General features: G+C 44.3%; 1 protein-coding gene across 5 annotated transcripts in view; it reads left to right on the top strand.

Moving 5' to 3' along the window:
• The window catches only part of SIL1 (SIL1 nucleotide exchange factor), a 226,922-nt gene extending 204,562 nt beyond the window's left edge, over positions 1–22,360 (top strand). For all 5 annotated transcript variants that reach the window (XM_075131378.1, XM_048860385.2, XM_075131377.1 and 2 more), the window contains 3 exons: positions 12,518–12,614; positions 17,658–17,822; positions 21,837–22,360. In XM_075131378.1, the coding sequence (XP_074987479.1) occupies positions 12,518–12,614; positions 17,658–17,822; positions 21,837–22,202 (628 nt within the window). In that variant the 3' untranslated portion in view covers positions 22,203–22,360. The remainder of the gene's footprint in view (positions 1–12,517; positions 12,615–17,657; positions 17,823–21,836) is intronic.
• Positions 22,361–22,963: the final 603 nt, after the last annotated feature.

Raw genomic sequence — 22,963 nt, 5'->3', positions numbered from 1 at the left:
CCACTCCGCTCCAGAGGATGGCCCAAGCAACAGAAGGCTGTAATTCAAACAGTTTTGATTTGTCGTGTGGCTATAATAACCAATGTGGCCTTGTCCTTCCCTCCTCCCCCACCCCACCCGGGCTACCTTGTCAGTTATCTCACTTTTTTTTTTAATTAATAAAGAAAGAATGCATGGTTTCAAAACAATAGTTACTTTATTTCCTTTGCCAGCTGTGATTGCAGGGGGGAGGATGGTTGGCTTACAGGGAATTAAAATCAACAAAGGGGGCGGGTTTGCAGCAAGGAGAAACGCACACAGCTGTCACACAGTAGCCTGGTCAGTCATGAAACTGCTTTTCAAAGCCTCTCTGATGCGCAGCACACTTAGTTGTGCTCTTCTAATCACCCTGGTGTCTGGCTGCTCAAAATCAGCCACCAGGCGATTTGCCTCAAACTCCCACCCTGCCATAAACGTCTCCCCCTTATTCTCACAGATACTATGGAGCACATAACGAGCAGCAATAACAATGGGAATGTTGGTTGCACTGAGGTCTAACCTAGTCAGTAAGCAGCACCAGCGAGCTTTTAAACGTCAAAAGGCACATTCAATCACCATGCTGCACTTGCTCAGCCTATAGTTGAACTGCTCCTTACTACTGTCCAGGCTGCCTGTGTACGGCTTCATGAGCCATGGGAGCAAGGGGTAGGCTAGGTTCCCAAGGATAATTATTGGCATTTCAACATCCCCAATGGTAATTTTCTGGTCTGGGAAGTAAGTCCCTTCTTGCAACTGCTCGAACAGCCCGGAGTTCCTAAAGACGCGAGCGTCATGCACCTTTCCTGGCCATCCCACATTGATGTCGGTGAAACATCCCTTGTGATCCACCAGTGCTTGCAGCACCATTGAGAAGTACCCCTTGTGGTTTACATACTGGTTGGCAAGGTGGTCCAGTGCCAAGATAGGGATTCTATTGCCCCACCACAGTTAGGGAACCCCATTGCAGCAAAGCCATCCACTATGACCTGCACATTTCCCAGAGTCACTACCCTTGTTTACAGAAGGTCAGTGATTGCATTGGCTACTTGGATCACAGCAGTCCCCACAGTAGATTTTCCCACTCCAAATTGATTCCCGACTGACCAGTAGCAGTCAGGCATTGCAAGCTTCCACAGGGCTATCGCCACTCACTTCTCAACTGTCAGGGCAGCTCTCATCTTGGTATTCCTGCGCTTCAGGGCAGGGGAAAACAACTCACAAAGTTCAAGGAAAGTGGCCTTACGCATGCGAAAGCTTCGCAGCCACTGTGAATCATCCTATACCCGCAACACTATGTGGTCCCACCAGTCTGTGCTTGTTTGCCAGGCGCAGAATCGTCATTCCATTGTATCAACCAGCCCCACTGCCTCCATGATGTCCCAGTTGCGACAGCCCATGCTTTCAGGAACATCTGTCCATGTCCTCCTCACAATTGTCCTCCTGCTGGCGTCTCTTAGCCGGGTTCTGCACATACTTCAGGATAATGCGCAAGGTGTTTACAGTGCTCACAACAGCTGCGGTGAGCTGAGCGGGCTCCATGCTTGCCGAGCTATGGCGTCTGCACGGGTAACCCAGGAAAAAAGGCGCAAAACGATTGTCTGCCATTGCTTTCGTGGGGGGGGGGGGTGGGACTGATGACGTACGCAAAACCACCTGCAACAATGTTTTTGCACCATCAGGTATTGGGAGCTTAATCCAGAATTCCAATGGGCAGCAGAGACTACGGGAACTGGGATAGCTACCCACAGTGCACCGCTCCGTGAGTCGATGCTAGCCACGGCATTGAGGACACACTCCGCCGACTTAATGCGCTTAGTGGGGACATACACAATCGACTGTATAAAATCGATTTCTAAAGATTGACTTCTATAAAATCGACCTAATTTCGTAGTGCAGACATACCCTTAGTCTGTGCCTCTGCTACAGCTGTTAGAAGCATTCTTCAGCAGCATGATGTGGGTCTGAAGGCCATATTTACACTGGCCAGTGTCTTGTCTTGTATATTTCATGCTGTTGCTATATGAGCAGTAACAGTGGCATCAGCACAGGTCCCTGCACTCCCTCAGTCACAATGAAAGTTTCCGACTACACCATTGGTGAGTGGGCACTTATATTTTTCACGTCACGGTTAATATACGCCATGGATTTTTTTATTACTTCCCACCATTTTATTAGAAGAAACCTTCCAAAATATTTCTTCACTTTGTAACTGTCTCTGGACTCACCAATACGTCCAAACATGCTAATCCTAAATATCTAGATCCGGTTTGTAAATACCTAATAAGAGAGGAGATGCAGGGCATGAAGTTTTGCATGAGCAGATACCACTAGTACCTGGCTCTTTGGCTGGCAGGGCCCACACTGTTACCTTTAAATCCAGTGAGGTATGTCTTAAAGATTCTTCATCTAAACCCTGGATCCTCCAGAATCTTGAGTTGCATGGCATTGTGCCTTACAGTTCTACGAGGTCACTTATACCAGGTCTACCTATGAGAAGCTTTGAGACTGGACAACGGAAAATGGACAAGCTTTGTGTACTGATGAGCCTATCATTGCCATGTTCTATGAGCAAGATTTTGTGATATCTTTTGACCATGAAATACTGTCCTTTTATACCCTCTTTAGTCAGGAAAACCCGAGGGATTTGATTCTGTCCCAGGGCTGACCCTCTGGGTTAGAGCAGGCAACTAATGACATGTCTACACTTGTCAAGTGTTGTATGAGTATGCCCTTCTCACGGTGGTATTACCCCACAATTAAAGTACTTCTGCCTCATAGCATTGAAGCCACACAGCACAGCAGTGTCTTGAAGTAAGCATTCAGTATTCTGGTCAGACATCCCATGATGCATTTCTCTGTTGCAGTGCTGTACATGTTCTGGGATTTTTATTTTTTTTTTTGTGCTGCACATTGTGTAATACCTGCCATAAGCCACCAGAATTCTGCGGTTTGGGGTCAAATTTAGTAATTCCCACATTTCTTCCTGTTTCATCCCATCGTCCATCTCTTTTTTGTGAGCCAGCACTCTCAGGCAGCATGGAGGAAACATTTGCAATTGCTGCAGTCTTCACAGTGATGAATATGAACAGCCTGCTGCTAGCATATTTAAAGTTATGCAGTGACTTCAGGACTAAGGCAATAAAGCCACCTGAGGAGGAGGTTGAAATCAATCAAACGCTTCTTCTACAGTTGGTGGAGTGCCACTTTTGGGCTTGGCCAACTAACACTAATAGGTGGGAGTGTTGCAGATGACCAGCAGCAGTGATAGGATTTCAGGATGTCAAATGCTACTTTCCTAGAACTCTGTGCAGAGTTCATCCTGGAGCTGCAGCGGTGGAACACCCACATGAGAGCTCCCCTCAGTATGGAGAAGCACATGGCCATCACTGTCTGGCAGCTCACTTTATCCCCAATTGCTTCCAGTCAATTCCTGACCAGTTTAATGTTGGTAGAGCAACTGTTGGGCCTGTTGTCACAGAGGTGTGCACTGATATCAAAAAGGTGCTCTCCCCTTGGATCATAAGACTAGTCAGTGCACAGATGGTTATTTACTGTGTTTGCTTTGTTGGAGTTCCTGAATTGTATTGGAGCCATTAATGCAACCCATGTGCCAGTTCTTTGTCCCCTCTACCAGGCCTCCGAGCTTATCATTTAGAAAAGGGTATTTCTCCATGGTACTGCAAGGCCTGGTTGATCACCATGGAATCACAAATATTTATGTGGGGGTGGTCTAGAAAGGTCTTTAATGCTAAGATTGTGAGAAAGTATGGACTGTTTTCTGCAGTGGCAAATGGAAATTCTGCTCCCATGATTTCTGTGGACATTGATATTGTTTCCATTCCACCACCCATTCTGGGAAATCCAGCTAACTGCTTGCTTGGTTTGTGAACCCTTTTGGATAGAATGGTTATGTTCAACTATACCCGGAGTAGTTGCAGAATGACTGTGGCATGTTTATTTGGAAGATTGAAAGCATGGAGGATCCTGATGATGAGGCTGATGAGAAAAATTGTATTCTAGTGATATCTGCTTGCTGTGGTTTTCACAACCTTTGTGGGAGCAAGGGAGACAAGAGCACAGGACAGAGCCTGTGCACATGGATGGGAGCAGGAAGTGGGCAGACTTGGTGATTGTTTTGAACAGACAGATTAGATTGGAGGCCTCTGTGAAGTGATACAACTACTTTGGCACAGAGTGAGGAATGCATTGTGCTCATGCTTTGAGTCTAAGGGCCATTTATGACAAATGTATATGCTTTTGTATAAGGCATTTATCAGGATTACTGAATATGTACTGGTGTAAGGAAGTAATCATATTTCATGGGGGCTTGTTGTCACCTTTTATGTAGTGTTTCAGTGCACTTTGTGTAGTTTGTAAACAGTGCTTCTATTTCAGTACCTTTTTAGATGTTGTGACAATGATGGTGTCCTTAAATTGCCTTAAAATCTCTTCCTTTTTTGAAATGTAAGCGTAGCATGATTTGAGCAATTTACCTCATAATAGCTCATGTTGGCTCAAAGCTCTGGGCATTAGAAAAATTGTGAGTCAGAAATACTACTTTTTTGCTTTTTCTTTTCTGTGTGCACTGCTACAGTAAGTGCTATTCCTTCAGAGAGTCTCCTGGTTAACACACGTATCTCCCTACCATTCCGTCTCCCTACCATTCCATCTCCCATACAGTCCTATTTTAATGTATCATTCCAGACATATTGGAATTGGTCCTTTACAGTTTGGGCCTCCGCCTCTGGTTCGGGTTGATCCTCTGCCTGTGTTGGGTTGTGGTCCTGGATTCTGAGACTTTCTGCCTTGGGTGTACTGGGTTGACAAGATCCTGGTTTTGAGGTTCAGTCAGAGCCCACAAAATGCTGGAGTTGAGTGGTGTAATCTCTGGCAAATAGACGGTACAGCTTCTTATGGTACCAGCAGACTCTGCTTGCTCTCCCACAGATCCTATTGTACTCAGCAGTTTTGTACTTCAACCAAAGCTCCTTTGCCTTACTGTGGCACTGGAGGGTGTCCTAGTTGTGCTCTATCCTGCATTTGTGGCGATAGCCACCTGTAGTTCTGTGCTAAGGGGCTGCTCTTCCGATGAGCCTGATCATGCTCCTCTCCCCAGAGAGCAATAAAGTCCACAATCTCAGTGTGGGACCATGGCAAAGCACAAGGCATGGCTAATCAGTAATCAGGATTATACAAACTCCACATGAGATGGAATCCCAAAGACAGCACCTGGTTGCATGGAACTGTTTAAATGGAACGGTGACTTCTGGTCAGGATGATCCTGGAGTCATAGAGGGTATGCAGGTAGACAGGGAAGACGACCCAGGTAGCCAGCAAAGTGGTCAAGGATACAAGTAGGACGGCTTGGCAGATGCACAGCAGTTGTTTCAGGAGAGGGATGTGACCATACCTACTTTGCTCCAGGTAAACTCATCCCGCATCTCCATAAGCCTGGATCCACAATGAGTTGAAAAACACAAATTAAAATGCCAGATGATTCACTGCAAATATTTTGTTTGTCCACGGAAGGCATTTTAATGCAAAGTAACTCAAGTTAACCCACAACAGATTTCAAATGGAGACAATCCCTAAGATTCCAGAACAGTTTGAGATGTGAGTCAACTTTATTTACAGGATCAACAGCAAATACAGTTTCCTTCCAGGCACAAAACAGAAAACAAATGAAGATGGTTAAATGAACCCACACACAAAATATCCAGCCATTTAAAGATCTCAATCCCAGGTCACAGCACTGACTGCATTTCACTGGGTACCAAATAAATCAGCCCCTGGCTTTTCTCAAGCTTTTAAAAATATAATTAGCACTCTGCAGTCCCCTGCCTTATTCTCAGCCTATTTTTGGCTTGCTCCAGGAACTGGATTTCACCACACAGCTAGTACTTAGCTGAATTTTCTTTTTCTGAGCAGTTTGTGCAGCAGAGTGTCACTTGCTAGACTTTGGTCCATGAAGGATGTCTGTGTCAAAGTGTACGTACCTCTCTGGCCCAAATGAGTCCTTGGTTGGTGGCCATCTCAGCATTCAGATGGTATTCGCGAATAAGTCTCTTTTCTTATCTCTTTATTGCCAGACCTCTCTAATGCACAAATGTCCTCTGATCAGATAACCATTCTGGATCTTGATCCAGAGTCTAAAAATGTCATTGATCATCCTTCTGAGCTTTCCAAGGCCTGTTCTTTGCACATTTGTCATTCAAGGTGACTTTTCCTCTGTCCATCACCTCTCTGTATAGGGTAGGTGAACTACAGACTCCCTTCTGGGTGCTCCATAAGGAGAACTGACCTGTTTCCCCACAAAGTTTTCATTGTTCTTTCTTGGACCCCATTCAGCCGAGGATGAATTTTTGCTGCACAAACTGGATGAGAGAACTCTAAGCTACTCCCTCAGTGGCCCAGGTGCCGTTCCCAAGCTCCACTACACTTCATCACATAGGTGGAAAAACTTCAAATGCCAAGCAAGGGCAAATAGCCTACCAGGTCTCTAAGTGAGCTGTCACCTGCAGGAGGCTTGTGCCATTTCCAAAAGGCATCAGGGTTCATTCTGCTGAATTCTAGGGGCAACGCCATAGAGCATTTCCCAGTATGTTGAGATGGAGAAAATTTGTCAAGCAGCTGCATGGAGTTCAGCTCACACGCCCTTTCAGACGAATCACTGTTAGATATTGATTCCAGAGAGTAGCTGCCCTGTTTTGGTAGGGCAGCTTTGCAGAACTTGTTCTCATTAATTTAGATGCCAAGGTTAAAGAGTGAAGGAGAGGCAAGGAACTCAGGCTTCTCTGCTGTGTTGAATTCACAGTGGTGTCTGAAACACATGTGGAGAAGCTGGACATAGAAAATCTGTGACTGATGAAAAGTTGTGTCTCTGAGATTCTGAGACACACCTCTCTGCAACCAACTGCAGCAGCCCAATGTGCTACAGGGCCCTGTGAGAAGTTTACTTTTCAGGAGACTTCAGCATGCCTCTTGAAATGGTGACAGAGGGGGCTTGCATAAAAGAACTGAACGTATCTGTTGGTGTATGCATCAAGTGTTTGCCCTGGCCCCCAGGAAATACACCCTGCTGCAAGGCCTGTTGATACACAAATCAAAGGATACCTAAAACATTTTTTTCTGTGGTTGGCAAAGCCATGTTTTAGTTCTGGTGCTTGAACTTATCTCTCAATCAAACATTGGACTGCTCATCTTTATGCTGGCGATTACCTGTATGTAGTGCAGAGGCCAGATTCAGTGAGACTTGAGCCATAGCGTAGGAACTTTACAAACTCACATGACCTTACAGGCAGTGCTTCGCATTTATAGATCAGAGATATGGAAGTCAGCACTTGTGCATCTATAAATGCAGGAACACAAACATTATGGCTTGTAATTTGTGCACCAGCTGGACCAGTGGGAAAGTTTGTGTACTGTTGTGTGAACTGGCATTGGGGTGGTTGGCAAAGCCCTGGGACTATGGCAATTGCTAAACTAGGTTAGATCAAGGGTCCAGCAAGTCCAGTGTCATGTCTCTGAGTGACCAGTACCATATGCTGCAGAGGAAGGTGCAAAGCTGCCACAATAGACAATTAAAGAATAGTCTTCTCATAGGGCAAGGGTTCTCAAACTGGGGGTTGTGACCCTTCAGAGGGTTGTGAGGTTATTACACAGGGGGGTCACGAGCTATCAGCCTCCACCCCAAACCCTGATTCACCTCCAGCATTTATAATAGTTTTAAACATTAAAAAAAAGTGGCTTTTTAATTTATATGGGGGGTTGTACTCAGTGGCTTATTGTATGAAAGGGGTCACCAGTACAAAAGTTGGAGAACCACTGCCATAGGGGGAGGTTCCTCCTACTCACTATAAGGTAGTGCTTGGCCTATACCCTGAAACATGTGCCTTTATATTCCTTATATTTTTATCCTATTATCCACATCAATGTCCCATCCCTTTCTTGAATCCTACTAAGCCTTTTTCCTCAATGATATCTTAAGGCAGTGAGTCCCACAGGTGAATTATACATTGTGTAAGGCCTCTTGCCTCACATGAAACAGCTTAACTGATGTTTATAATGTGCTGTGGTATCTTTGGAATGGAGGGATTTGTTATATCTTCCAGTACCATTCCCTCAGGGTTACTTATTCTTTGCCTCTTCTCTGCTTTGACACTGTAGCTTCAGTCTTCATTACCACATCTCAGCCATTATTCAATCCTGGTTGGCCATTCATTTTCCACAACCCCCTGAATGTGGATGGAACTCTCCTCGTTTTGAAGAATTTGCTGTCTTCAACTCCTCCACCCCCAAAATCCTCCAAATGGAGGCTTCATTTTCTCAAAAGCTTTGCAAGTGGAGAGCTAAGCTGGAAAGAGAAGCAGCTGGATTTTCTCTCCTTGACACCTTTTATAGTACTGGCTGCTGCTTTATTGTGCTTCTGCTGTTCAGTCCACAAAATATGGCTTGTTATTAATAGAGTCTCTCAGTATCTCAGCTATTGAGTGAGGAAAAAAAAATCAAAGGAAGCCATTAGTAGGTGGCTTTCATAATCTTTGTTTTTTTCTATATTGAGGTCAACCTGGTAATTAGAATCTGGAATCCGCACATCAGATCTGCCGTCTCCGAAACACGGAGTCATTATAATGATAAGAAAAGCAAAACCCAAACTGATCCTGCTTCTAATCTCCCTGCAGAAATGGTTTCTGATAGATTGCCTTGCACCCTGATTGACACAGGAAAGCTTTATGTTTGCTTCATTTTTATGAGCTAATATTAAGCCATTGGTTCAATTTGATGATTCTCCCTGCCCCAACCCATTTATCTTTCTGTTTTTATGACCCCCTTTGCCTGTCTCTGTCTTTATCTCTTGTATGTTTCTTGGCACTGACTGCTCCAGCAGCTTTCTGGTAATCGTAACAATTCTAAATGTTCTGCTGTAGCAGAGACATGTGACCTCAGTCTAACTGCAGCACAAGTGCTGCTTCAAAGTCAAGAAAGGCTGGTGCACGTATTCTTTCCTCAGAAAGCAAGCGCCCAGGGGTACTGAGTGCTGAGCACCCCTTGGGATCAGGCACAAAGACAGCTACACATTTTGGTCCAAATGTGCATATTCATTTCTCACCGCCAACCCCACCAAGGAGGAACCCTTCAGCATCTAGACACTTCCATGCTCACCCCCAAAGAAGCACGCTGCAGCACTAACTTTAAACCTCTGTAAAGTATTTGCAGATTGAAAAAGGCTGAGACCACCTCCTTATCTCTCCCCCAACCCCAACCAATGAGAGCTCAGCACTCTGGGTACAGTCTGAAGAGAATTGCTCACAATAAAAGAGAGAGATAACATGTCTTCATGTGCTGTGGTATAAACAGGACTCTGCAACCCGCTCTATGCATGTCGGCCTCTTTGGTGTCCAGGGTTTTTTATTAACAACAATACTCTGAACTTATCTCAGACGCTGAAAGTCCCTGTCCATCCAGGCTGGCCAAGCACTTCACAGACATTAAAGAGATCACCCTTCCAGCACCCCTGTGTTAATGGTACTAATTCCATTGGGTAAAATGAGCCACCTAGTGGTTAAGGGCTGGATTTGGCCACTCGAGCTGAGCAGTACCATACCCTGGGAACAGCCCATAATAAGGCTGGCAGGAGCTGGCTTCATGTGACTTTCCCAAGATGGCACAGTTAGTTGGTGACAGAATAGTGAATACAGCCCAGAAATAGTGATTTCCAGCCTCCTGTATTAACCCTGGAGCCTCCCTGCCTTTTTATTGTTATTACTGTATGTAAATTTTGATCTGCAAATCAGAGCACATGAAGTGTGTGCCTAAAATATTGCCTGGAAAGCAGCGAGCTTGTTTGGTCAGGCCCCCAGCTGGCTGGCTGCCGCACACATTCCCACAAAGGGTTTCAGAGAGGCAGTAAAATGTGCCCAACATCACATCTTCCCTGGCCTAGCCAGGCCTAGTCTGCCCTGCATTGGATGGTTCATATACCCCATGTGTGATGGGCACACTTTATTCAAACCCCCACATTCCTGTGCAGTGTTATCTGGGAAGAGGCCATAAGGAATGTGTTGCCTTCCTTGATACTCTCTTGTTTCAGTAGCCTTACCAGAAATGCGCACATGTACCACGAAGTATGAGAACTCCTGAAGCCAAGGTGTTAGCTGGACCCAAGACCCACAAACTATGGGGCAGTTCAGGTTCAGAACTGGAATTATACAGCTCCAGCCCATCTGTACAGTGGACGGAGGTTGTAGCCATTTATAATCCATAAGGAAAACTGCATAATGTGAGACTGTGTGTGTGTGTGTGTTAGACCCAAGTCATAATTTATAATTCACAAGCTTTGGGGACAAATGTCCCTTCTGCAGATATGGTGAAAGACGCGTCCTACAGTACAGGCTGGGCAGTGACAGAGAAGTGTTTAAATAAATCAGCGTGTTAATAGAAACTGAGGAACAAGAGAGCGGTGGAAAGTGAGAACTGGAATAAAAGGCCATTAAGGGACAGTTGGAATATAAAGTGAAAGGGATTAATGGTGCAGTTGGTGTGAACAAAAGGCGAGAAATGGTGATGGGAGAGATCACTGCTAGGTTAACACCTGTGGTAACAAAAAGATATTTACTAATGAGAACCTAGTACACCCAGAAGGAACAGCACAGAATGCCTAGCATGCCCCTTATGTGTTGTGCTGCCATCACTTTCAGGTTATGTCAGTCACATTTCACTTTCTGTTGCTTTACTGATTATATTGATCTTTTCAGCGCCAGTCAGTTACATGGCACCAAAACTGAAACGTTTCTTATGCCTCCAGATGAGGCTAGAGTTTGAGCCCCTGAGCGACATAGTTATACCGATATAGGTCAGTAGTGTAGACCAGACTTTGGTAGCCAGCATGGTTAGGTAACTTGCAAAGCCACATTTCCCTCAGCAGGTATGTTTTAGATGCCTCCCTCAACCAGGCCAGTCGGTTTGAAATTGATTGGGACACTGACTTCACTTTACAGCCAACCAAGGAGTATGATGGCCTTTACCCCATGTTACATACTGTATTGTACCATACATGCCTCCTAAGGGTTGTATGAAGGAAAAGCGATCCAGAGTATCTGTCCTGGACTTAAAAATGTGGGCTAACTTTTGACAAGCACGATCCTGCAATAAATAAATACATACCTATGCAAAAGAGGAGAGAAGCTTCTGTAAACGGATCCATGGGCAGGAATCACCCAGTCAACACAAAGGAAGCTGTGATGTTTCTGGGCAACCTGCTGATATCCAGCTGTTGGAGTAGTTCCCACCAACCAGCATTGGCAACCTCAGCAAGACGAGGGTATTGAGAGTCAGACTGGGAGGGTTTGGTGGCGATGCAAATAGGCGCTCTTCAGATCAGCATGGCGGCCCAGCTGGGTGGTGCCAGGCCTGTGGCAGCTTAGCTTCCATTAGCCCAGGGCAGGTAAATGAAGGAGGTGACTCACCAAAATCACAGATCTACATTTGTGAACTGTCCTGGTCTAGTAACCGCACCTTCTCTGCTGCAACCTTTTGCCATGCAGGCCGCAAGAAGAAGCAACAGAAACTACAGAGAAAAGATATCTATTATTCTGTCCCTTGCTGAAATGTGTGCTAGTTGGCTAATTAAGTAACACAACTTTAATTAGTTATTAATGAAAGCAATTAACAGAAGCCATGACGCCTAAATGAAAATAAATGGTAGTTTATGTAAAAATGTGGTTTCCATAAATTGAATTTTCAAATTGGGATCTCAGATGGTTTCATTGTTGATTCTGCCATACATAGTTTGACTTTGGACATGTCACTGATTTCAAACCAGGTGCTTTGTTCTCCATGTTCAGAGTGCATAAAAATGGCTACTATATTGCTTCCCTCACTGGCCCTCCCTCTCATCCTCCAGGTAGCCTCAGAAGCTCACACCCAGAGTCCTGTGGTGGTGGCGCTGATGCCAGAGGCACCCTAACAATCTCCTATCAGGGATGTATTCATTCTGATCAGGAGAAAGAAGCAAAATGTTTTGCAATGTGATACTAGGATCTCCCAAATCACTCACATTTAGGTGACCCTGCCTGTGCTAATAGTTCTCTTTGGAGTAAATAAAGTACATGGCAACTGTCAGCATCTGGTTGGCTTTTAAGAGTAAGTGTTTCTGTTTAGCTTGAGGTTTTACGTACACAAAAACACGTGCTTGCCCTAATGACAAAAACAGTTCCTAGATCAGCTATGCAGTGACAAATTTCACCAGCAGGTGTCACCTTCATAGACAGTCCCTCATATAGGAAGGAATTCAGGCAGATGTTGTTAAACAATCCAATTTGAAATAGATGCTTTATATTCGTTAACGCCTTGCAGTACATCTTGTAAGAAACTCATCCCCACTATTAAAAAAACCAAAACGCCTTAGCTAGAAACAAGCGTGGCAAAGTGTGTGCTAACCTGTTTAGTTTCCCTGTGATCTAGTGTCTGTACCTGACGTTTGTTTTGCTTTTTCCTTCAGCAATCCCAAAGTTCAGGTGGAAGCAATTGAGGGTGGTGCTCTACAAAAACTGCTGGTTATTTTGGCTACGGAACAACCATTGGCTGTGAAGAAAAAGGTAAATTGGCCAAAGTGTGTGTGTGTATTAACGTTTCCTAAATATGACACCCAGGTGTATAGTCTTGCATTGGCACCATTACATAGTAATGTGATCTGTGTCACCTGTTCATGGATATGTGGTGCTTTATAATGAGGCACATTCACAGAAGTGGTGTCAGGCTATGTTCAGAGGGTCAGATTCAGCTCTGAGGTCCATGGGCATTTCCCTGCCCCATTCCATCCAGGCTGATTGGGTTCTGTTCTTCTTTCAGTGTACTCAAGGTGACCCACGTTATAGTTAACAAGCTGCAGTTGTGTATTGACAGGGAAAACTTGCCTCTCTGGTGTACAGAGCCATTAGCCAGCCCCCAGTTGTCACCTCATGGTAGCGATAGGCCTTGCCCTACTTTAAAAGGAAAACTCAGATCACACAGTGAGTTCATACTGTTGGACAGGCAGTGCTGTGTGTTAGATAGTCTGGGAGGGAGGGAGCAGATCCCGACATAAAGATCACAGGCTAATGAATAGGAGTCGACGTTCTGGAGAAGATAATTGCTACATCCACTTCGGCATCCTGCCTCAAGCAGGAGCCAATATCTGATGCTTCAGAGGAAGGCGAAAAGCTCTCCTAATGCCCCTAGCTAAATGTGTAGTTCTGTACGCTGGGGTACGGGATTCTTCACTCTCCTCTTCAGTGATCAGTTTATTCGCTCAAGCATGAGATCTGATTACCCTTATCTTAACATGCAAAGCTACAAATGGTTGTTGTTGGCCATAAAATTATCTAGCTCCTTTTCAAATCCAGGCCCAGCGTTTGACTCAGTGACCTTCTGGCACAGTGAATTCCACAGGCGGAGTGGAAAAAGTAGCTCCTGTTACTCAACCTTAATGCACCTGCTATTAGTATCAGTGATGTGCTGTCTGTATTTTAAAAGAGGATCCCATGAAAGTGTTCCCCTCTAGCCTGTGATAAACTCCTGAGTCTCAAGGAATGTGTGGGCCACAGAGAGGTATGGAGAGACTGAGGCATGTATTCACTTGCATGAAAAGATTCCCTCCTTGTCAAAGCTGGGCAGGCAGGCTTGTGTAAAGCTGCACTTGCTAGAAATGGTTACAGCATCTTCCTGAAAACGACACTGAGCATCCTGCTGGCCTAGCCCAGCGTGCGTGATGCAGGGCGTGTGATTACCTCACAGGGATGGTGGGGAGGTATCTAGGGAAGGGTTTGAAAACCATTGCCCTGAAGTGCAGTCTGTTTCATTTCAAAAGCAAAACTTTTTCTTTTTTCAAAGACCTCTGGCAGCATTCAGAGATGGGGTGACCTCACCAGAGGCAGAGAAAGCACCCCAATATTTTCTTTAATTTAATTTACTGACTGAGCTGTAACAAAGGACTCCAGAGAGCCCTTTCAACATGGCATGGAGTTTAATTGAGTGACCCTTCTTCTTGTGTTATGATAGGGTAAGGTTTTCCTTGTCCTTGTCATAATTTGGATGCTTCTGTCTAGTCTTCTGAACCCATCCCCTTTCCAGGCAAAATACTCCTAGTTGTGACAGTCTCTCTTCAAATCTAGGACCCCACCATCCAGTATGACAATCTTTAAGGCCTTTTTCTGAACAAAGGGGATGGCTCTGGTTTCAGCATCAGCTGCAATGCATGTAACATTCATGCGTGACAGGGAGAGATTTTTACTCCTATCAGAATGAAAACATGGTGAGTGCAGGAGAGTTATATTTCCCATCCAGCCATGCTTGGGTGGAGGAGGAGGCAACATGCCAGCACACTGTTACTATGGACTGGTGGTGAAGAGGAGACAGAAGCATCCACTAAACTACTGCAGGCAACTAAGAGATTATAAAATAGAAATATATTGGACTGGGAAAAAATAGCTGTCTGTTCTGATCTGCCCACAGTGGGTGCAGGAAACGTGTCCCACCATTGTGCACTAAGGAGTCAATTCCCATTGTTGGCAGGCTCTGAGATGGATGATCTCCGTAATAGTTCTTGTTTCAGCAGCAGCCTTTCCTGAGGGGCAGAATGGCAGTCTGGGTGCCTTTCTTAACACTTAACATATCGCCTCAAGTAACCATTTTTGTGAATATCAGAGAGGTGTAAAAATCAGTAATTTAGCCACAGATTGCCTCCTTCCTCAGCCTTAACCTCAGGTCTGTAACAGCTCTGAAAGGGAGAGAGCACCTAAACGTCTCCATCCCTTGCCAAAGTAATGCTTTATATTAGGATGAGTTATCTGTGCTGCGGTAGTGCCCAAAGAGCCCAAGAAGAATTGGGTTTGTACTCACACAGAATCAGAGTTCATAATCCAGTTTAAAGAAAAGGAGTACTTGTGGCACCTTAGAGACTAACCAATTTATTTGAGCATGAGCTTTCGTGAGCTACAGCTCACTTCATCAGATGTGTGACTGATGAAGTGAGCTGTAGCTCACGAAAGCTCATGCTCAAATAAATTGGTTAGTCTCTAAGGTGCCACAAGTACTCCTTTTCTTTTTGCAAATACAGACTAACACGGCTGTTCCTCTGAATCCAGTTTAAGACAAGATGCACTCAGTGAGAGCAGTGAACAGGGAGGTGAGAGTGACTGGTGTACATCAGTGAGTTCTGAAGGATTAGAGAAACACTCAGAAGTTCAATATTTATCCAAGCTATCTGAGCTTTGATGGGGCTGGATGCTTGTCTGCCAAAGTGACATCCACCAGAATCCTGGTACTACTTCTGCTGGTTGGGCTGGAGATTTGAGCATAGGCTTTGTCAGGGTATTTGGGCACAGAATCCAGACTGCAAAACCCCAGAAGGAGACAATCGTTGGCTTGGGTTCAGTTCAAGTGATGGACATAGGTCCAGTTTAACAGACCTACTGCCTGAAATACAAGTTAACAAAGCTCAGTGAGAGCAGAACCCATCTTGATCTGCAACCTGCCTCTCTCATGTTACTCTGTTTCAGTGCTTCAGTATTGTGGTGATTAAGGCTATATAAATACCATAGACTGAATTAATATCAGCAGCTAAATCAAATCAAAGTAAAAATCTTATTGGCCCTACACCTATCCCAAACCTTGTATCTAATACAAGAAAGATTCAGAACAATGTCTTAGCCATTAGTTTCCACAGTCATTTGGACTGGTCACCTGCTCCTTCCTGCATATTCAGGCTTATCCCCACTATAGCAGGAGGAATGCAAGGTGCATTGGCTACAACAAGCTTTAAGCACAGAGTATTTCCCTATCTCAGCTCTGATATTTAGAAAGAGCCTCTTGTGCAACTCCACACTCTAGCGCTGCATTTGTTTATCACGCTCCTTGGGGAACTGTAGCAACAGCAGACTGCTTGCATCAGATACAGACAGATGTAACCCTTGTGTAAGCAGCAGCCTCAGTCAATTGTCCTGGGAGATAAAGAATATAAATCCTTTGTGCTTCTAGACCCTTTCACCCAGGGATCTCAGGCTCTTCCTGAACATCAGTTAGGCCTCACAGTACACCTGTAGGGTAGGCCAGTGATGATCTCCTCATTTCACAGAGAGGGAACCTGGGACACAGAAAGGTAAAATGATGTGCCATGTGTCACACAGTGAATCAGTAGCAAAACCAGGAACACAACCCAGAAATCCTGACTCCCAGTACTGCAATTGAACCACTAGACAAAACTGTTTGGAACCTGCCTTAATAGGGAGGCAGTGCCATGAACTGTACACTGTATCTGACGCTATTTAAAGTAATTGCTCCAAAGTAACTTCTCTTGGAAGATTCTGTACAGCTGAGATAATAAAGTTAAGCTTTTCATTCATGACATTCCCACAAAAAGTGGGAGTGTGCTAATAAAATTTGTGGATGATGCAAAGTTGGGGGAGGTATTGCCAATATGGAGGAGGACCGGAATACCATACAAAAAGATCTGGATGATCTTGAAAACTAGAAATGGGGTGAAATTTAATAGTGAAAAGTGCAAAGTCATGCACTTAGGGACTAACAACAAGAATTTTTGCTATAAGCTGGGGATGTATCAGTTGGGAGTGAGAGAGGAGGAGAAATCCCTGGTTGTATTGATTAATCACAGGAAGACTATGAGCCGCCAATTTAATGTGGCTGTGAAAAAGGCTAATGCAGTCCTAGGATGCATCGGGGAGGTATTTTCAGTGGAGACAGGGAAGTGTTGTTGCCATTATACAAGGCACTGGTGAGACCTCATCTGGAATACTATGTGCACTTCTGGTCTCCCATCTTTAAGATGAATTCAGACTGGAACAGGTTCAGAGAATGGTCCCTTCTGGCCTTAAGGTCTAAGAGTATATAAAATTGATGTGGGCAGTCTCAGTCTGTGAGAGCTGCATTGATGTGTTGACAGCATCTAACCTGGAGAAAAGTCAAAGGGCTTGATCCTGAGGGGTGTTGAGCACCTGCAGTACCCCCTGAAGTCAGAAGAGGTTACAGGATGAAGCAGGGGGTATGTCTACACTAGCTTTAACTGAGAGAGCTCGAGCAGTGAAACTGCAGCAGCACAGTCTTCATCAGGAGTAATTAGCCAGGGTTATGGGCAGGCTTGTACAGCCCCACCCGAAGCACATGGTGCTGCAGCTTCACTGCTCTGGTACCTGAGCTAGCGAGATTAAAGCTAGTGTGGGTATGTCTGCACAAGCTGCAGTCCCACCTCTGACCGCAATGTGGACGTACCCATGGTCTTCAAGTTCCTGGAAAAGAAGATAGCTGGGGGATCAGACACCACACTCAGGTTTCATGCAGAGATACCACCTCGCTGGTGATGAGAGATTTAAATTAATGAGGGCAAGTGTTTGCAGAACAGCAAGTCATGAGTGAACACAGTTGTGTTTTTCTCCCCTGATCAGAAGTCATTAAGTGAGATTGTTAATAGGCTTTTAAATCACACCCATATTATGTAGCATTAATCAGCTGCCTTTTGTGGCAATCCGTAAAGGAAAATGAAGCCAGAATGCTAGGGCTCTTCAGAATACAGATCACTGAGCAAGAGTTCATTCAGAAATGGCAGCTGTCGCTGGACTAGGAGACTGATTAACTGTTGTGCTTGCCAGGCTCTCTTTGCTTTGTCTTCAATGCTGAGACACTTCCCCTATGCCCAGCTGCAATTCCTCAAGCTTGGTGGCCTTCAAGTACTTAGAAATCTCTTCAAAGAAAAAGGCATGGAGAGTCTCTACATACGTGTTGTGACGCTGCTCTACGACATGATTTTGGAAAAGGTAAGAGCGCTGTGGGGCAGTTTGCTGGAGTCCATGTTCACTGGATGGCAGTGAAGATGTGAGCTATATACACTCTTGGGAGTGAGGAAATGCATGTGAATCGGGAACAGTTATAGCAATGCAAGACAGTACTTAATTAAAGGCCAGTTAATCTTCATTAAAGGGCAGTTGTATCAAGGCCAAACAAGCATCGTACCAAGGAACTCCCCAGGCAAAGACAACCTGTGCCTGCTGATAGTGGGGTGGGGTTGGGGTGTGTTGGGGTGTGGAGATTTGGGTTCAGCGGCTTCAGCAGTGTTACTGAGCATGATCAGTACAAGCCAAGCAGTAAATCTGGAAGGGCATGTGACCCTGCATGTCCCTCGCCCTCCCCCCGCCCTGCATCGCCTCTATCTCCAGGGGATGGGGGGCCCGCTCTGCTCCAATACGCCTCCCTGCAGCACTACAAGAGAAGCCCCTGTGGAGCTGGGTTCCATATTGCATAGGCAGTTTGTACTCCCTGGGTTGATCTCTAAGGTGGTTAGTCTCTAAGGTGCCACAAGTACTCCTTTTCTTTTTGCGAATACAGACTAACACGGCTGTTACTCTGAAACCTGGTTTGATCTTGTGTCTGAAGCTTGAAAATATTGTATAGCCATTTAAGCATCTTTTTAACAATAAAATCAATGTTTGTTTTGTTGGTGGTGGGTTTTTTACCCTGAAGTGTTAAAATCAAGAACGTGTGCTAGGGTGCAGGAGAGCCAGGAAATGAAACTGATCGTTCTGGTTTCATTGTCCAAAGTGAATGAAATGCAAAGAGAGTTATCAGGGTATCGCTGTGCAAACTAGCTAGATTTTTGTAATTCTTTTAGTTTTTTGGGGGGAACTGTACATTTGTAAATCTTAAGTTGTAACTAAGCAAACATCTAAACCTATTTTACTTAACACCACCTTTGATTATTACTGTAAATGTCAGTTTAAAACCCTGTTTACTAGCCAGTGTTTGATTTGTTGTTTATATTCTGCATTTCTATTACATTGGAGAATGAAAATCAATTAGGTCAAGTTTCACTTCTGTTTATAGTCAGTTTCACCTGCAGATTTTTATTGCTGTAGTCTTTGGGTTTCAGACCTTGAAGAAAAATAATTATATGTTTTAAAATTTGTTTTCAATTGACTTTTTATAAGAGATGGAAATATTTTTGCTACTCTGAAGTTTTATAAAATATAAATATTGGGTCCAATATAAGTTAACCCTGTCCCTTCAATGGCACAAATAAGGAATTTGTATCTATGACTTGTCTTAGCATTGTCCCTTTAATAATATTCTGTGTTTTAATACTGTACTTTTAGCAACTCCATCTGTTCACAGATTCAGTCTATTTTGAGATAATCTGCACACCCAACAAATTCTAAGTTTTATACAAAAACAATGACATTTATAGCTCTTTTGAGTGTGAAAACTACTTTCTAGGATGTACATCACAGGCTGCTCTCTTGTTACATCTGCAGACAAAATGGGAAAAAACAGCACCTGGTAAGGTGCTGGATCAATCTGAATAAGTGGTGATGTCACAACATGCTGTAAAGTGCTAGCTTCCGGGTGATTGACTGAAAAGAATAGGCTGCTATTTTTTTATTTTTTTTAAATGAAGCAAAACTAACTCCAGCCCATGCCGGTGGCAGCTCAGTGAAATGAAGCAGAAGAGAAGATGGTTCTGAACTGCTTTTCCTGCTTCATTGTCTCTGTTTAACCCTGAATGGATGGACAATCTGTGTGCATTGAAAATAAAGTTTTCCAGGTGGTGGAAATGGCTTTCCTGCAGGATTGTGGGAAGGGAAATCTCACCTGAGTTTTTCTTCTTTTTCTCCTCACATATGGTAAATCAAAGTATAAATACAATGCTGTGAAACATGCCAGAAACAACCACCCATGGGATCAACAAAAGTCAGCTAGGTAGCAGAGGGCCCTTAATTAAAGGTCAGATAAAATGTTACAGGAAATCTTGAGGAGACTCAAGTGGCCCCGCCAGACAGGGGGTTGCTTATTAGCAAGGCTCATCCTTTGGGCCAGTTTCACTGTATCTCTGCTGATTTCCAGCCTTTTTCTTCTGCATATTTGGATTTGTTCTTATCAGACCTGTAAAAGCCCTAATCTTCTCTTAATGATGATATGGTAGCAAGCAGACTTGCGCTTTTCAGATCTAATTAATGAAGCGCATACATAGTAATTATCACAGGAGGCCACGAGCCAAGCCAGTGGAATAGCTCTTAAAGGGAAACAGACCCCATATTGCTCTTCTTTGGGAAATGGTGGCATGATCAGCTCCTTCTGGCACACAGACTGAGAGATACATCTAGGGTCACATTCCAGCCCGTGACACATGCATGGGATTCCTATATATGTCAACGACTGCTTCTCACATTCACCTACCAGCTCTGCTAGGGCCAAATCTTTAACATCAGTGTTTAGTATTGAAGCCAGCTGTAAAAGGATGTGCAGGTTCTTCAGTGAGACACCTGCCCTGTGAGTATCTTTACTCAGAGTATGCTAAGCCAGCTCAGTCCCCGCTGCACAGCCCTAAATGTACCAGTCGTAACTGAGACTGTGGGGTGGGAATCCACGTCTCAGCTCACTCATGGCAAGGCTGTTGAATGTCCATATAAGTGCACTGAACAGAATGGATGCACCTTTTATTTAGGGCTGGCATAAGGTGAGCATTCGGTTGGGCCACGGCACAATCAAGATCCTAGCTCATACCCTCGCTTCCTGGGCCAGCAGGAGCTGGGACCACTGTGGAAGCCACGTGCCTGGTCTCTGGATGTGGGGAACAGAGCACTGGGGCTTGGCCCAAGCATCCCCTTCTGGCTGTTGTCAGAGCAGCACCAATGAGCTAAGTTCAGCTAGAGAGAGAGAATTGTGATGATGTAGAGCTTGAGCATGGTGCCGCTGGCGAACCACAGTGTGAAAGATGTGGGGGGAGGATCCTGGATAGACCCCCCCCCCACCTCCTGGAAAAGGCAATGGAAAGCAAAAATGAGGCCTGAAATGCCAGCAGGCTAAAAAGTCAACTCTCTGCCATTTGCTGCAGACAGCAGCACCGAGGCCACGGGCGCAGTGAAGCCTTCAGGCAACGGCTTCAAATAAGAACAGTTTAAGGAATTGACTTGACAGGGACTTTTTCTGCCCTTTTCTCCTTTATTAAATGGGGGGGAGGGGGGTCTCATGTGGAACAGCACAAAGGCTCTACCAGTGTCCAGTGCACCTCGCTGTCCTCCTCTGGATTCTAGGAGCTCTACCGTATATTGTATGTAGGAGGATTTACCATGCAGTTCAATAGGGCTGTGCTGGCTTCCCTTTGGTATCTCACCGGATTCACCTGAGGCTTTGCTTGCTCGGTTCTGGTATAAAGTTGCCCCACAAAGGATATTTTATAAAATTGAGCTTATGCCCTTTGTTTCCCATCTCCCTCTCCCCACTCAAAACAAAACTTGTTTTCTCTCTGCTTTTTTTTAATCATAGAAATATCAAGAATGGCAACACTGTCTTCCCTAGCTTTGCTGGAGGCGCTTCCAGTGGGAGTCGGGAGCACTCTTAAATTAAGGATGGGGATGTTGAGTGTTTAACAAAGAGGATTTGTATCCAAAGTGTTTAGTATGTGCTGGAGTTATATAGGTGATCATGAAAATAAATAAAAAAATATGTTTTAAACAGTCTCCCCTCACTCCCTTCTCCTTTCAATCAGATTTTCAGTGTCTTGCAATATCATAATTCTACTCATTCTCCAATCAACTAGAGCTTTCCAGAGTATATAAGACCTGAATTTCTAATGCAAAAAAACCAAGCAAAACAAATCTAACTTCATGCACCATATAAAGAAATAAAATAGGGTACAGTGCTGTCAAAAGCCAGGAGTTGTGGGATGTCTGGATTCACCCATGGGCACTGATATACTGTATAACCTGCTGGAAACAGTACTAAGGGTAGGTGGTGTTCTTGGATACAGATAATCAATTTAACATGGTTTCTTGCAGATGCTGCTTGAGGATTCAGAGAACAAGGAGGACCAAATGGAAGAGAAAGTTCAGCAGTACAAACAAGTGAACCTGGTGCCAGCTGTGGTGGAACAGGGCTGGTGTGTGATTATTTCCAATCTCCTGGCATTGCCGGAGCATGACACTCGAGAAAAAGTTCTAAAAACAGTGCACATTCTGATGGCCGCCTGCAGGGACGGATACCAAGGGGACTATGCCCTCAGCACCACACTGAACATGCTCCGCACCGAGTACGAAGAACTGGCAGCAGAAGAACAAAGGGAAGGGGACAACGATGGCTATTTTAAGGAACTCCTTAGCTCTATAAATACCATTATTCAGGAGTTAAGATCAGGATATCTGTAATCTGACTGAGCTTTAAAAAAAAAAAAAAAATTCATGACAACCTGGTGAATTTTGACGGACGTGCATAAACAAACTATTGAGCAAACTGCTGGTCTAAGCAAAATCCCTCCACAAGGCAAGTGAGCCAACAGCTCCATTATTAAAGAAAGATACAAACATTTTGGGGAGTGTTTTCATTTCACATTTTGGTCCATGCTAATATACCAGATAATGGGATATATGTGTTTAAGGAATATTGCATCTTGTCCTCAACCTCTAATATGTTTAATGTAAGTGACAGAATGTTTAAATCTGTTTAGTAAAATGCAGATTCTTCAGGTTCCAAAGAACGGATGCATTTTTGATCACATACTTGCTAATTCAGGTAACTATACGTCTGTGCTTTGTAAAGGAAAAAGACTTTCCCACGCAACTGTGATCGGTCTTTGTTCTTTTTTTAATGGTGACCCTTTCTTTTGCTGCTTTACAATTTATACAGAAGGATCGAAAGCTGCTGTTAGGTTTTTATTTTTAAGTGTGCTTTCTGCTTGTGTCTTCCCTCAGAAACACCACCACTATCAACGCTTGTCTTCCCTGGAGGTCTGCATAGAGGACTCATAGATTCAGATTAGGAGCCTTCTCAGACCTTTGTTGAAAGACGTTGAATATTCAACAAAAAAGAGCCTTTCTTCCAGCTATTTGTTAGGGTTTTGAGTTAAATAGATGTTAACAAACCCCAAATAAAAACTCAGGCATTCTAAACAAAAAATAAATCATTAGAA

Source organism: Caretta caretta, chromosome 8, assembly GCF_965140235.1.
Source record: "Caretta caretta isolate rCarCar2 chromosome 8, rCarCar1.hap1, whole genome shotgun sequence".
NCBI lineage: Eukaryota > Metazoa > Chordata > Testudines > Cheloniidae > Caretta > Caretta caretta.
The sequence above is the reverse complement of the archived record's forward strand: the minus strand, read 5'-3'. Positions and strand labels throughout refer to the sequence as shown.